Source organism: Limulus polyphemus, unplaced genomic scaffold, assembly GCF_000517525.1.
Source record: "Limulus polyphemus unplaced genomic scaffold, Limulus_polyphemus-2.1.2 Scaffold2116, whole genome shotgun sequence".
Lineage (NCBI taxonomy): Eukaryota > Metazoa > Arthropoda > Merostomata > Xiphosura > Limulidae > Limulus > Limulus polyphemus.
In genome coordinates this window covers 65,675-79,160 of record NW_013667726.1, presented here as the reverse complement: position 1 = coordinate 79,160, position 13,486 = coordinate 65,675, and the positions used below count along the sequence as shown (strand labels likewise).

At 29.5% G+C, this 13,486-nt stretch overlaps 1 protein-coding gene and 1 long non-coding RNA gene across 3 annotated transcripts in view; one reads left to right on the top strand and one right to left on the bottom strand.

Annotated features, from left to right (window-relative positions):
* Positions 1–13,486, bottom strand: part of LOC106465993 (solute carrier family 12 member 2-like) — a 95,417-nt gene that overhangs the window by 41,518 nt on the left and 40,413 nt on the right. For both annotated transcript variants that reach the window (XM_022393960.1, XM_022393961.1), the window contains exons 5-8: positions 8,465–8,604; positions 7,453–7,566; positions 4,516–4,627; positions 1,457–1,581 (exon numbers count right to left, since the gene is read on the bottom strand). In XM_022393960.1, coding sequence (XP_022249668.1) covers positions 1,457–1,581; positions 4,516–4,627; positions 7,453–7,566; positions 8,465–8,604 — 491 coding nt within the window. The remainder of the gene's footprint in view (positions 1–1,456; positions 1,582–4,515; positions 4,628–7,452; positions 7,567–8,464; positions 8,605–13,486) is intronic.
* The window catches only part of LOC111087409, a 6,291-nt gene continuing 4,711 nt past the window's right edge, over positions 11,907–13,486 (top strand). Inside the window, exons 1-2 of the long non-coding RNA XR_002612110.1 lie at positions 11,907–11,917; positions 13,190–13,193. This is a non-coding gene — a long non-coding RNA (uncharacterized LOC111087409). The remainder of the gene's footprint in view (positions 11,918–13,189; positions 13,194–13,486) is intronic.

Sequence of the window (13,486 nt, the reverse complement as noted above, 5' to 3'; positions counted from 1 at the left end):
TTTTAAACGTTTAAAGTTAAAGTTAAATTATTAGTTTATTTACTTACTACTTACTAAATAATAAGTAACGTAATACTATCTTATGTAGTGTGTGTGTGTGTGTGTGTGTGTGTGTGTGTGTGTGTGTGTGTGTGTGTGTGTGTGTGTGCACGTGTGTTTATCTGTATAGAAAAGTTCAGGACTTTTTTTCTTCATATTTGTGTACTGATTTGTTTTTGACCTTGATTAGTAAACAATTTTTGGTGACCTTTCTGTTTTATTAGTCACTCTTTTTTTTCATTGTTTGTCAATAATGAAAATAATAGTTGTCTTAAAAAAACTATACCAAATTTTAGTTCTTGAAATGAGTGATGTGGTCCATTTTTGCTTAAATAAAGGTTATTGTGGATGACATCTCCAAAAATGTCATTTCTTTATAGACCAAAATGATGGCAGAAATAATAGCAAAAGAAATAACTGAAATTTGTAAATACAAAAGAAGAAAGACATTCTCTTTTGTAAATTTTAAGGAATTGTTTATGACATTCATAGGATCTATGATCATATACCATGAACTACTATACAGAACAATAAAAGTACCTTTTACAAAATATTGACTGAAAGTTTTAAATGCAATTATAAGTTTAATTCATGCTTACAGGATGTCAAAAATAAACAAAGATTATCTCGTAATCATGTTCTTTGTTTCTGAAACTACAGTTACTGATAAAGACTAGAACAAGCACATCAAAATATGATAAAACAGTATCTGGAGTTTTTACTAAGTTTATTATAAATTTCCTCACATTGTTTACATACAAATTATAGGATCATTAAAAACAAATAATATTGAATAATACACATAGTTTGGTTTGAATTTCGTGCAAAGCTACACAAGGGCTATCTGTGCTAGCCATCTCTAATTTATCAGTGTGAGACTAGAGGGAAGGCAGCTAGTCATCACCACCCACCGCCAACTCTTGGGCTACTCTTTTACCAATGAATAGTGGGAATGAGCATTACATTATAATGCCCCCACGGGTGAAAGGGCGAGCATGTTTGGTGTGACAGGGATTCAAACCTGCGACCCAGAGATTATGAGTCAAGCACCCTAACCAACAGGCCATGCCAAGACCAGAATAATACACATGAACTTCCTTTCATCTGAGCAATTATAAAAAGCAACTACTAAAGTATTTGGGCTTATAATATTTATAATATTAAAAAAAATTCAAATTATCTGTAAAACAAGGTAATGTCTGACAAACCATATGTTTAGAAATGAATGAAAACCCTGTAACTCCAGTGCTTTCAAAGGTGGACCTTCTTCTTCAGGGGCAAACACATGTTTAATATCTCTTATGAATATTTTCAGGACAACACTAATAGACTAGCAAATACATCATTAAGTGCAAATGTACTGAAAGTGACACTTTCTAAATGTTAAATATTTATTTATAAAAATAAAGCCACTTACTTTTAAGTCTCCTGATATGTTAGCTCCAGCAAGAATTCCTGTGGCAGCAGGAAAGAAAATGGAAAATACAGAAAAAAATGTTTCACCTCGAAAATCTGGGACAAAATTTTCCCGTGCAAGTTTCCCTAGAATTATAACAAAGTGAACAGTTTATAGGGAGATGATATGATTATAGATACAAATGGCTGAAAAACATAAATACATATACGTGGGGAAAATAGCAAAAACTAACAGTTGTATACATCACAAACCATTGAAGATGGAATGTTATTTTCTGTGGCAAACAAACAGTCACTGAAGTGTTACTGAAAAAGACTTCATTATTTTTGAAATAAATGAAGTCAAATGTTCAAAAAAAGAGAATAAGAACAAAATTTTAAAGCTGTAAAAGAAGGTCTAGGTGAAGTCACTTTCAGCCAAAATAATTATGGTTCAAAATTAGGAAATGCTTTACTGTAGAATACAAAATGATGGTCATTTAACTGAAGTTTTATACATACTGTAATAATCAGATAAAATGGCTTTTATACAACTTGATATGAAAAAGATTATACAACTTAATGCATAATAAATGTGGAGGCTATTTCAACATTCTCTGGTTTCAATAACTGTTAAAACATCTGGAAATATATGGCACCACTTAGATTCTGTCAGGAATATAGCGTATACCTGTATCAAGTAGAATGAAAGAAGTGAATGGCCTCTGATGCAACTGTCTACACACTTCCCTAATATGCTCAATTGGATCTCACATGACCCTAAAAGGGGGATGAAAGGTCCTAAACTATGCAAGTTGGACATTTCCCAGACTATCACACCACCTTCAGTGGACTGAACTGTTTACATGATCCATTAAAAGTCCAACAATTCATGAAGTTTTCACCATATCTGAGCTCTGCTATCTGTTTGAAACAGTGTTGTGAAACAGGCTCACTGGAACACAACTTACTTCCAGTGGTCTAGAGTCTAGCTGTAAAAGAAGGTCTAGGTGAAGTCACTTTCAGCCAAAATAATTATGGTTCAAAATTAGGAAATGCTTTACTGTAGAATACAAAATGATGGTCATTTAACTGAAGTTTTATACATACTGTAATAATCAGATAAAATGGCTTTTATACAACTTGATATGAAAAAGATTATACAACTTAATGCATAATAAATGTGGAGGCTATTTCAACATTCTCTGGTTTCAATAACAGCAGCAGAATGATTTGGCATCCTTCTACACGATGTTAAAAACATCTGGAAATATATGGCACCACTTAGATTCTGTCAGGAATATAGCGTATACCTGTATCAAGTAGAATGAAAGAAGTGAATGGCCTCTGATGCAACTGTCTACACACTTCCCTAATATGCTCAATTGGATCTCACATGACCCTAAAAGGGGGATGAAAGGTCCTAAACTATGCAAGTTGGACATTTCCCAGACTATCACACCACCTTCAGTGGACTGAACTGTTTACATGATCCATTAAAAGTCCAACAATTCATGAAGTTTTCACCATATCTGAGCTCTGCTATCTGTTTGAAACAGTGTTGTGAAACAGGCTCACTGGAACACAACTTACTTCCAGTGGTCTAGAGTCTAATTTTGCTGATCAGAGTACCATTTCACTCACTTCTTGTCCAAGATTAGTGGCTTGCAAACAAGTACAAATCTAATACTGTGCACATTATTTTCTTGAATATTTCCATAACTTGTATGATTGTTCCATCCCTATGGTTTCAAACAGTGCACCTTATTCATCAGCAATCCCTGTAAGCGGTGCTCCTTTTATGCCAAAAGTTCCATTTTCTTGTGGATGCTTTGCCTAGATTTTTTATTCCAAGTAGAACCGGGGGACCTTTGTCTGCTTCGCCACTTCATGAACTTTCACTGTCATGCTCCTTATGGAATCAGTAAGAGCTTTATACTTGTTCATATGTTCATTGCTACAGCAACCATTTATATACATTTGATTGATCTTATGCAGCATCATGAGACCCAACTTAGTTTACATATTGGTTCTATGGAATAGCTACCATCTATAGATGGAATTCTCTAATTTTGGCCAGTCAATGCACTTTTTGAAATAAACATTTGAAAAGAAATAAGGAATTAAATGTAAGTAAAATAAAAACAGTCTAAATGTTACACCGCTTTTGCAATTTCTTTCTTCAACATTAAGCTGTTTTAAGCTTATACTTGTGGAATATTGTTGTTCACAACAATTTCTATGTTTTAAAATACTACAGTTTCAAAACTGAGTTGTAGATGGCAGAATCAAACAGTTATTTTCAAATGATTTGTTTGTAATTAAGCAAAAAGCTACACACAGTGGGCTATCTGTGCTCCGCCTAACACATGTATCAAAACCCAGATTCTAGCAATGTAAGACATACCACTCTGTCACTGGGGGGCATTTTCAAATGAAATACAATAGACTATAATTAATCAAGCAGGTGTTAAGCAAAACTCATGACCTTCAAAGACTGTCACGTACCACTGAAAATACAGCAGCTACACAAATCACAATTAATATTCATCAAACATGTTAAGTTGCAAGATTATAATACATTTCTCACAATTCACTATACAAAATAATATCTTTGATCATTCATATTATTAATATCATGAATACAGGAGACCAGTTACAATTACATCAAGTGTTTTCAGCACAAAAAAACAATTATATAAGAAAAACCAATTTTAAACAAAAAGACTTCTAATTTAGAGAATGCATAACATGTTTTTTATATGAGGTAATAAGGATAAGCCAACTAACAACTTCTTTATAAATTGAAATATATTACAATTTTTGAACATTTACATCTTCATTTCTTGAGGGTTATTACAATTTTTTGACACATGTAATATTCAATACAAAAATGAAAAATAATGTTGTTCCAACACATATCTTAATTGAAATTTAATTAAATTTTACTTTTAAATATAGTTCTGCAATAATAGGATTAAGTTATAAAGAGTCCTATGTCTAATTATATACAAACTGTATAAAATTATCAACTTAATCCAATACAAATGTTTAAAACAAAAAAATGGCTTTTATAATCACCATTCCAGCCTATGAATCCACGGGCCTGTTGAGATACAGATGGTGGGATAAAGGAACCAATAACAAAGTCAAACATAGCTACTAGAAGAATAAAGAGCAGTACAATCTGGGCCTGAAAATAAAATTTAAAGTTTAGCAACAAAATAACAGGCATTGATCATTCTCTCTATAGCTTATTTCAATATTTTTCTTAAATTAATTGTTTGAAGAACTTGAATTTTAATTAAAATCAAATAAGAACATTTAAAATAAGTGCCATGTAGTGTAGTTTGTACTATAAAATTAACCACTCACTATATTCAGCACAATAATAAATTCTCAGATTCCATTCTAAAATCTAATCATTTAAAAGATATGTACTAGAAAATGTAAATCAATCATTAAGAAAAACAAATATCTCAGTTTTGCAATAAGTCTTCCCATCAAATTATTACCTATACCTTTTACTACTTACAATGTTACATAAAAACCTTGCTGCGAGATCATTATCTTGGTATATTCAAAAGTAATTTTTCTTGGCAATATGGCTAAAAACTGCTGTAGTGCATCCAATCATTTTTCTACTCCTCTTAGATAGTCTTTTATAAACAAGTTGTTTGCTTTATATGCACAATTACATATTTGTTCCTTGGAAAATGTGACACCAGTTTTAGCAAAACTTTACAAATAAACAACCATAAAAACATCTAACAACCAATTAAAACTCACTAAACAGCAACAAGTGTAGCTTTAGAATAGCATAGCATCAGAGACATATGACTGAAATAAGCTACTGTTTAAATATTGAATAGGGTAGCAAGACGGTACAAACAATACAGCAAAAAAATAATGCTTATAAACGTAAAATAAGAAAAAAAAGTTAAATAAATAGTTAATGGTAATAAAAAGAAATATTAAGTATATTAATCTGCCTTCACTATCCCATACACACACATGGCTATCTTACAGAGCAATAAGTAAAAAGTGACCAAATTGCACAAACATTAACAAAATAGAAGAAAAATCACAGTAATAATACTAAAACAAATAAATATTAAGAATGGCAAACATAATAAAGTACTTAATAGAAACTAATGTAATTAAACTAATGACATAGTGCTTTAATTATCTTATTTTTTTGCTGTTAAGCAAAAAGCAGCACACTGGGCTATCGTATGTGATGAACAACATAGGTATCAGATTTTTATCATGAGAAGCCCTAAGACTTACTGCCGAGCCAATTTGGGCAGGGGGGCTTTAACTATTTTGAGAGTTTAAACTAAGTTTGGTGGTCACCAAACTAAAGTTGTTTATTGTTACCTTAAACAATTAGTAAATAAAGGAATTAAGGTATAGACCTTACAGTTTTGAAAATATTGCAATATTTTGTGAAGTTATTAACCCTATACACATTACAAAGAAGACTGTAGAACTTACCAAATAAATCAAATGTACAAAATGTTCATCTTATTTGTGTAGGTTTATGGGTTCTGTACACAAAATCTCGTTATTGTTGAATGAACCCTAGTATATCCAATAAGCAGTAAGTAATAAACATTGTTGCTTAAATTATTTAGAATATTTGGGCTCCAAAATGGAAAAATTTATAACATAAAAATTAAGATGCCCATTATATTGAAATATTTTAACTTGAACACTTATATCTAAATTGGGTCAATGTGCTTTGTTTGTAGTGAAAGATTTTCTCCAAGAGTGAGTTCTGATGAAAAGGTTTGTTTGGCAGTTAAAAAAACAAAAAAAACTTGATAATTCAGTAAAAGAATATCATCACATGCACACACACACACAAGCAAAACTTGCGTGCAAATATAAACCTCCAAGTTGTGGGCTGAAGTTGCCACACATAGATATTTTTTGTATTTCCCAAAAAACATGTTGGCCAATTTATACAAATGTGTTGTAAAACAGATGTACAACTTCTAGGATCATACTTACTGTGAAAGTATGATAATTTTTTTATAAATAACAATATCATAAACATCTGTTTACTGACACAATGTATTGATTTACCAGAACTTCAACAACAACAACAAAAAATTCAAAACCGCTAATTAAACACTTTCCAATTTTATCAATAGGAATACAAACAAAGATTAATGAAATTAAAAATTTCTATTGTTTCAACTTCAAAATTTTTAATTTTCTCTTCATAATCAATGGAACTACAGAAAAACTAAAACAATATTCTTAAAATGGCCACACACACACACACACACACACACACACACACACACACAAAAAAAAAAGTCAGAAAAATAGGAGCTGTAGATTTTTGATATAAACTGACCTACCACTTTACACTTTAATATTAAAGTATTCTATGGTCCTCAGAGCAGCCACCTTCCAAGAATATTACAATCCCATTAACAAAGCTCTTGATGCAGTTAGTTGCAAGCAAGGACCTTAGGTGTTAGAGAATAAATAGGTAAGGCAGATTATATATGTATGAAGGTTGGTTATTCAACAACGGAAGATACCGTATGTGTCAGTATTGGTCTACTTATCATGATTCTATTTCTTTTTACCAAATAGGAAAACAGAATGGTTCTGTAATATCAATAGGAAAGAGGTTGTGATTGAAGTCTTATGAAAATATAAAAGAAATAAGGTGTTTTCAGGTTTTCAGTTGAAAGTGACTGATATATCGAATGGATGGCTGAATCCTAAACTGAAAATAACCCCTTAAACTTTCTAAATAGTCTAAACAACAACAAAAATATATTTTTATATAAAAAAAACAATGTCAATATTAAATTCTCAACTCAGGTTATATATAAAAGTAAAACAAGGTGACATCAAGTACTTATTATCTGGAAATACTAACCCATAAGTTAATTTACAAAAATCTTTAAAATTTTAATATTCTCTATTTCAAACTTAATGTATGATCTACAACCATTACTTCCACTTTAACAATGTGAAATTTGAATGTCTTACTTTAGTTTCCCATTCTGTCCCAACCAGGGTAATTCCAAGCAACACAATAACAGTACATATTCCAATAATTCGTACATCATTCATTCCAGCATCCACGATGTAGAGATTTTGAAGCTGTAGATAAAATGACATATATACAATTATTTGAGTTACATAGTTTTCCTAACTCATCAATTTTCTCTTTTTTCAGGGGTGCATTTCTTATTATATAATTGTGATTTTATAACAGCTTTATATTTCTGATCATGTTTATTACCAGTACTCTTTTTTAATTTTTTCACAAAACTTGATTTCAAAATATTCTGAATAAAAAGACAACCATGCAAGGGTGTGTTAGCCAAACGTATTTCTACTACTAAAATAAAGAATTGAATCAAACATTATAAAAACAAATCTAGTGTATCTATGCACACACACACATACATCTTTAACACTAAGCTCAATCTGCACAACAGAAAGTTATACTTCCTCTCATTTTGAGAATATTTAGAAATATTTAAGGATTTTTCATATAAATGTAATCAATAACTTCATACATTTTTTTAAATGTACTATAATCAGTCATAATCTTTGTTCATTACATAAGGATAAGTTATGAGTTATCTTTCTGACATTCTTGTTCATTTAATATTTATTTCATATAATTAAGCACCTGCACCATTCTTCATCCATCCCTTATTCTAACCAGCAAAAAGAAGTTAATTCTTAATGATATAAATATTAAACAAAAAGCAAATAAAAAAAAATCAACCAGCATAAGTAATTTGGTATCATATAATGGGTTCCATCTTAAAAAATAGTGTTATAAAACAATACTGTTACAAAATTACAACAAGTTATCCATGAATAATCTGTTTAAAGAGTAATAGTAAAGACTAAATAAAAAAAAAGGCTTGTGGGTACTAATTACAGTGGCTATACAGTTAGTTCTTTTTACTTAACAAGTCAATTATTGTGACATTATTATGCCTTGAGATTATAAGTAAGTAAAATACAATGATTTTAGACTTACTTGTAAAACATCTCTCACGGTTTCACCAAATCCAACTACATACATAGCCACTGCTATAGCATTTGCTAGAGAGAAGATCAATCCGATAGCTCCTCCAAATTCTGGCCCTAGACTTCTTGATATCATATAATAGGTTCCACCTATTAAAAAGTGTTATAGGGCAAGGGCAATACTGTTAAAACACAGCAAAAACAAATAAGTCGAATCTGTTTATGTAATAATTAGTAGAATTGAATCAATTTTACAAAAATAAAAATGTGGTCATATGTTCTATTACATATTTTAAATTCATACTCAAATATTTCCTACTCCAAGTTAGTCTAAATGAACACTGATGAAGAAAAATTTGAAGAAAAAGATTTTGTAGATTTGAAATAACTGTTTTAAACACTAACAAACTACTGTAGTATAAAATTACAAAAATTATTTTAATTGAAAGAAAATTTAGGATTAACTACATCTTAAGGTACAACACTATTGCATATGATCTTTATATAATTCAAATTAAATGCCAAGAATGCAATCAGTATTTCTTAAATTATTCTCAATAGCATATTTCTTTTTCATTAGCAACTGTAGAGAAACAAATCACTAAACTCAGTTATAAAACTTATCCAACCTTCAATAACAAGTAAAATATATTCATGGTTTGAAAATTAATAACAAAAATCTGCAGATATACAGTATATCAGTAATAGTATTATTATTACAAAGCTTATTACTTCAAATAAACTTAATAAACTTCAGTTTGAGAGGATTATCACATACTTAAAACCTGGTAGAGTTACCATAACTTTTAATGTGTCTTCTTAGTTACCATCAGAACATAAGATTTTTGGTTAAACTTTTACAGAACTTATTGTAACTAATAACAAAATGTTTTTATAGGTTTGCCAGACAATACATGCCTACATTACAATACCTACAGATGCATCATACATGTGTGGCTATTTTACCATTTACTATTTATGCCACTCAAAGAAATGGATAATTAAATAGAACAAAGATGACAGCACAAAGCAGGTTTTAAGTGGTATCACAGATATTATAATGTCACCTACTAATAACTGCTATAGCAATAACACCAACTGTTAACACTTGCTAGGACCAATGATTTTAACATTTACCCAAGACAATACGTACATTCACTGAGCTACAAGGTTCTCATGTATTAAAATCGTATAATTTCCTATTCAAACGTTACACTTTAGGCTTCTGAATCAATTTTTTTTTATTTTAATGAAATAACTTGCTTACTAATGCCTATAAACATTTTTTGGTAATTTCTTTTTACTATAATTAAGAAGCCTAACAAGCCAAGTCCACTTCTCTTGATTTTAATAACAATATTATCTATCTACAATTATGAAATTAACCATGCAAAGATTTTAGACAAAAGTAAGATGATTAACATTTTCTATGTTTTTGTATCAGTTCACCAAATCAACTAATATTTCATGTCAGTAATCTTTCTTAATACATTAATCGATTAAATTTCCACTAAAATATTTCTCCAAAAATCTTTAAGAACAAAATAATTTCCCAAGAACAAAAAAAATTCTTTCTCAGTTTTAACATTTTTTAACAATTAATGTCTGCAACTGTTTAAATCCAATTACAATTTCATTATTTATAAGTTTGGAAAATTTTACAAACACTTCTACAATTATTTTACATTAAGAATTACTTTCAAAATTAATTTTGCAAAAACTTTTCCCTCAGTGTAAATTTTTTGCCAAGAACTGGCACTATTTGTTATTCTTACGCTACACATGTATTTTGAATGAATTGGTTGCATCTGAACGTAAAAGGGATAATGAAATATCACTATTATAAAGTTTGAAGCATCACACATCCAATACACCATCAGTTAACATTTGCATTTTCCTTCTTAATAGTTTAACTTCACATTATAGTGAACTCTGATGAAGAATAATAATAAAAAAATATTTTGTCTCAAATGAATATCATTTAATTCAAAGCACTGTAGTGATGACATCTTTAAACTACACAAACACTGCAATAACACATTTTATTATCATTTGTTAACAATGTATTTCCTAAACAAAAAGATAATTTGGGCACATTTTAATATCAATAAATTTTGCCTGTGTGTTAGTTAAATCATTTGTTAACAATGCACTTAGTAAAAAAGATAATATGGGTACACTTTAGTATCAATGAAATTTGCAGGTGTGTTAGTTAAAACATTTGTATGTACTGCAATAAAAGGATTTGTCTAAGTTTTACTGACAAACCTATATATACTCATTAGTTACAAAAAGTTTATCTCTGCAAATGCATTTATCTACTCTCTACTTTCAAAAATGTTTGTCTGCTTTGGTAGCAAACTCATTCATCTACTCTACTTACAGAAACATTTGTCTGTTTTAGTTTGCAAACAAATTTACTCATTTCTTATAAAGTTTATGCTTTAGAAACAAAATCGTTTTTCTATGTCTTACTAATATATATATATATATATATATAAACTATATAATTCTGCCGTAACTTCTTCTAATAACATTAATATGGTACATTTCGCTTTTCATACAAATTTCTGTTTAAAAAAGCAGCAGTGTCAGTGCTTTATAGTTAACCAACAACAACTATTTCCAACTTAACACCATTGTATCTGTGGGAACATTTCAAACTCCAGAATATTTGTCTGAAATCCAACTATATCCAACAGAAGAATAAATATTAAGGATTGTCAGATGGCACTCCACTAGGACCACTCCTTTTACCCATTGTTGTAAAAAAAAATCTATGTTCAATAACGTGAAGAAATGGCTATATCAACAGCTTTAAAAAAAAAAAAAATGATTGATTTGGAACACATTGGATAATGTTTTCATTTTATAGTCCTTTCATCTAGACAGTCTTCACGATTTTTTTCATTATTTCAACAACCTAGACCATGCTTGAAATCAACAACTCTACCATTCCTGGATGTGCAAGTGACCAAAAAGGAATCTCAAACAGAATTCACAACATCAGTCTCAAGAAAGAATATAAACATTCAGGGATCAAAATATTATATTCCTGGACTCCCAAGAAATTTCACTTTGCTTGAGGAATTTCATCTTTTTAGTTGGCTTTCCCACTTGGGAATACACGGTCCATCCATATTTCTTTAGTTATGACCAAGGAAAGTGAACATATTGCGTGGATTAAATAAATAAAAAAACAACTCATGAGGAAATGCAACTTTAGATGAGCTTTCTCTCGAGTAAATGTAATTATATTTCATTATTTTTATCATTGACACTATCAAATATGTAAATTAGGTCATACCACCAAACTCAAGCAAAAAAAAAAAAATGCATTAAAAATCTTAAACAATAGACCCATCAATATCTCTTCAAAACAGAATTAGCAACAGAAGTAGTTTCTTCATGAAACACTTATGCAGAATAATTATCCTAATAAATTGCTCATGGACTAAAATCTGTTCTCAACAACATTTCCTCATCTTCTATATACAGATAAGGATAAAATTATTATCTTATCATATGTACTAAACACTGAAAAAATACTAAGATGTCTGTTTAGAAAATATAACATCAATACTGTTTCCAAATCTCCCCTTATTCTTAAAAACATTCTTAACCAGGTCAGAACCTCCACGTCATCCAAAAAATGTGGATTATGACATTAAATATGAATGTTCAAAGCAGTATATTGGAGAAGTCAAGAAACCTTTTTATACCTGAATATCTGAGCACCAAAGATATATCAGAAATTACAATACAAAAAACATCAGTGACAGCCAGACGTGCTAGAGAAAATAACTATATCCTCAACTTTAAGAAAATAAAAACTATGGGCTGGGATTCTAACATGAAGAGAATAATAATTATAGAGGTTATTGCCACTACAGCATCAAGATAGTAGCCATCCACAAAACACTGCCCTTACTTCCTTCATTCTAAATAATGAACTGCTCAGTAAATAATTCACACTTACATTTAGTGAATGATAAAAATACAAAACAATAATGACATCTTAAACTAATTTCAGTAGACTCTACCTTTCTAAACATTTTCTGTGATATTATTTAAATTATATTAAATTTCTAGAAAAATTAATGATTTTAATGTAATCATATAGATATGACACCATTCGTCAATTTTTGAATTTCCTCTAGATTTATAATACTCTAGTTAAGCCTAGGTTAACTAAATGGTGTATGAAGAATACTCCAGAGCGGAAGTTGAAAGCTTGCACCAAGAAAAATACCTTCAAATAATATGTGATAAAATTTCTGTGCATATTATTTTACGTAATTCTTATATATTCCTTAGTTTCAAAGAGGTTTGTTTCTGATTTAGTAGGAAACATGATTATCTAATTTTGTGTAGGAATTAGAACACAGTATGAACATTAAGAACAAAATCTTTATTCTTTGTCAACTCTTTCATGATGAATTAACGTGTAACTTTAACGAAACAACTGTTCATACACTGCAAATGGTGTACAATGACAGCAATGCACATACTCTTAAGTGACTAGAAAGTTAACATTATCAGTACTCCATATTCATCTATTGAAAGCATTGTTTAAACTGAATACATCCAGTAAAATCATTGTTTACTAACGACATTTGGTGAAAGTATTTTTCATGCTTAGTATGTACTTTTCAAATTGTGTATACTTTAGTAACATTACTGTTTGCAAAATTTGTTAAAAAATAAAATGTCTGTTTTTGTAGAAACAAACAAGTTCAGTAAACATATTCTAAATTGAAACAGGTTTCAAGTTCAAAATTAAAACATTTTTGGTATAAAAAGTAGCACAAATAAATTCTAAAAGTGACAGTTTTGATTCAGTTACTATATTCAAAAAGAAACTAGATAAATTTTTGTTTGTATAGTGACTTTCAGTATCAAAAAACCATTAAAAATAAAATTTGTATATATATATATATATATATATATACTAAGTAAATAATACTAGAATACTAGAGAACAACTAAAACTTAATTTTTTAATTTACTAATTAATACAATAATTAGTGTGT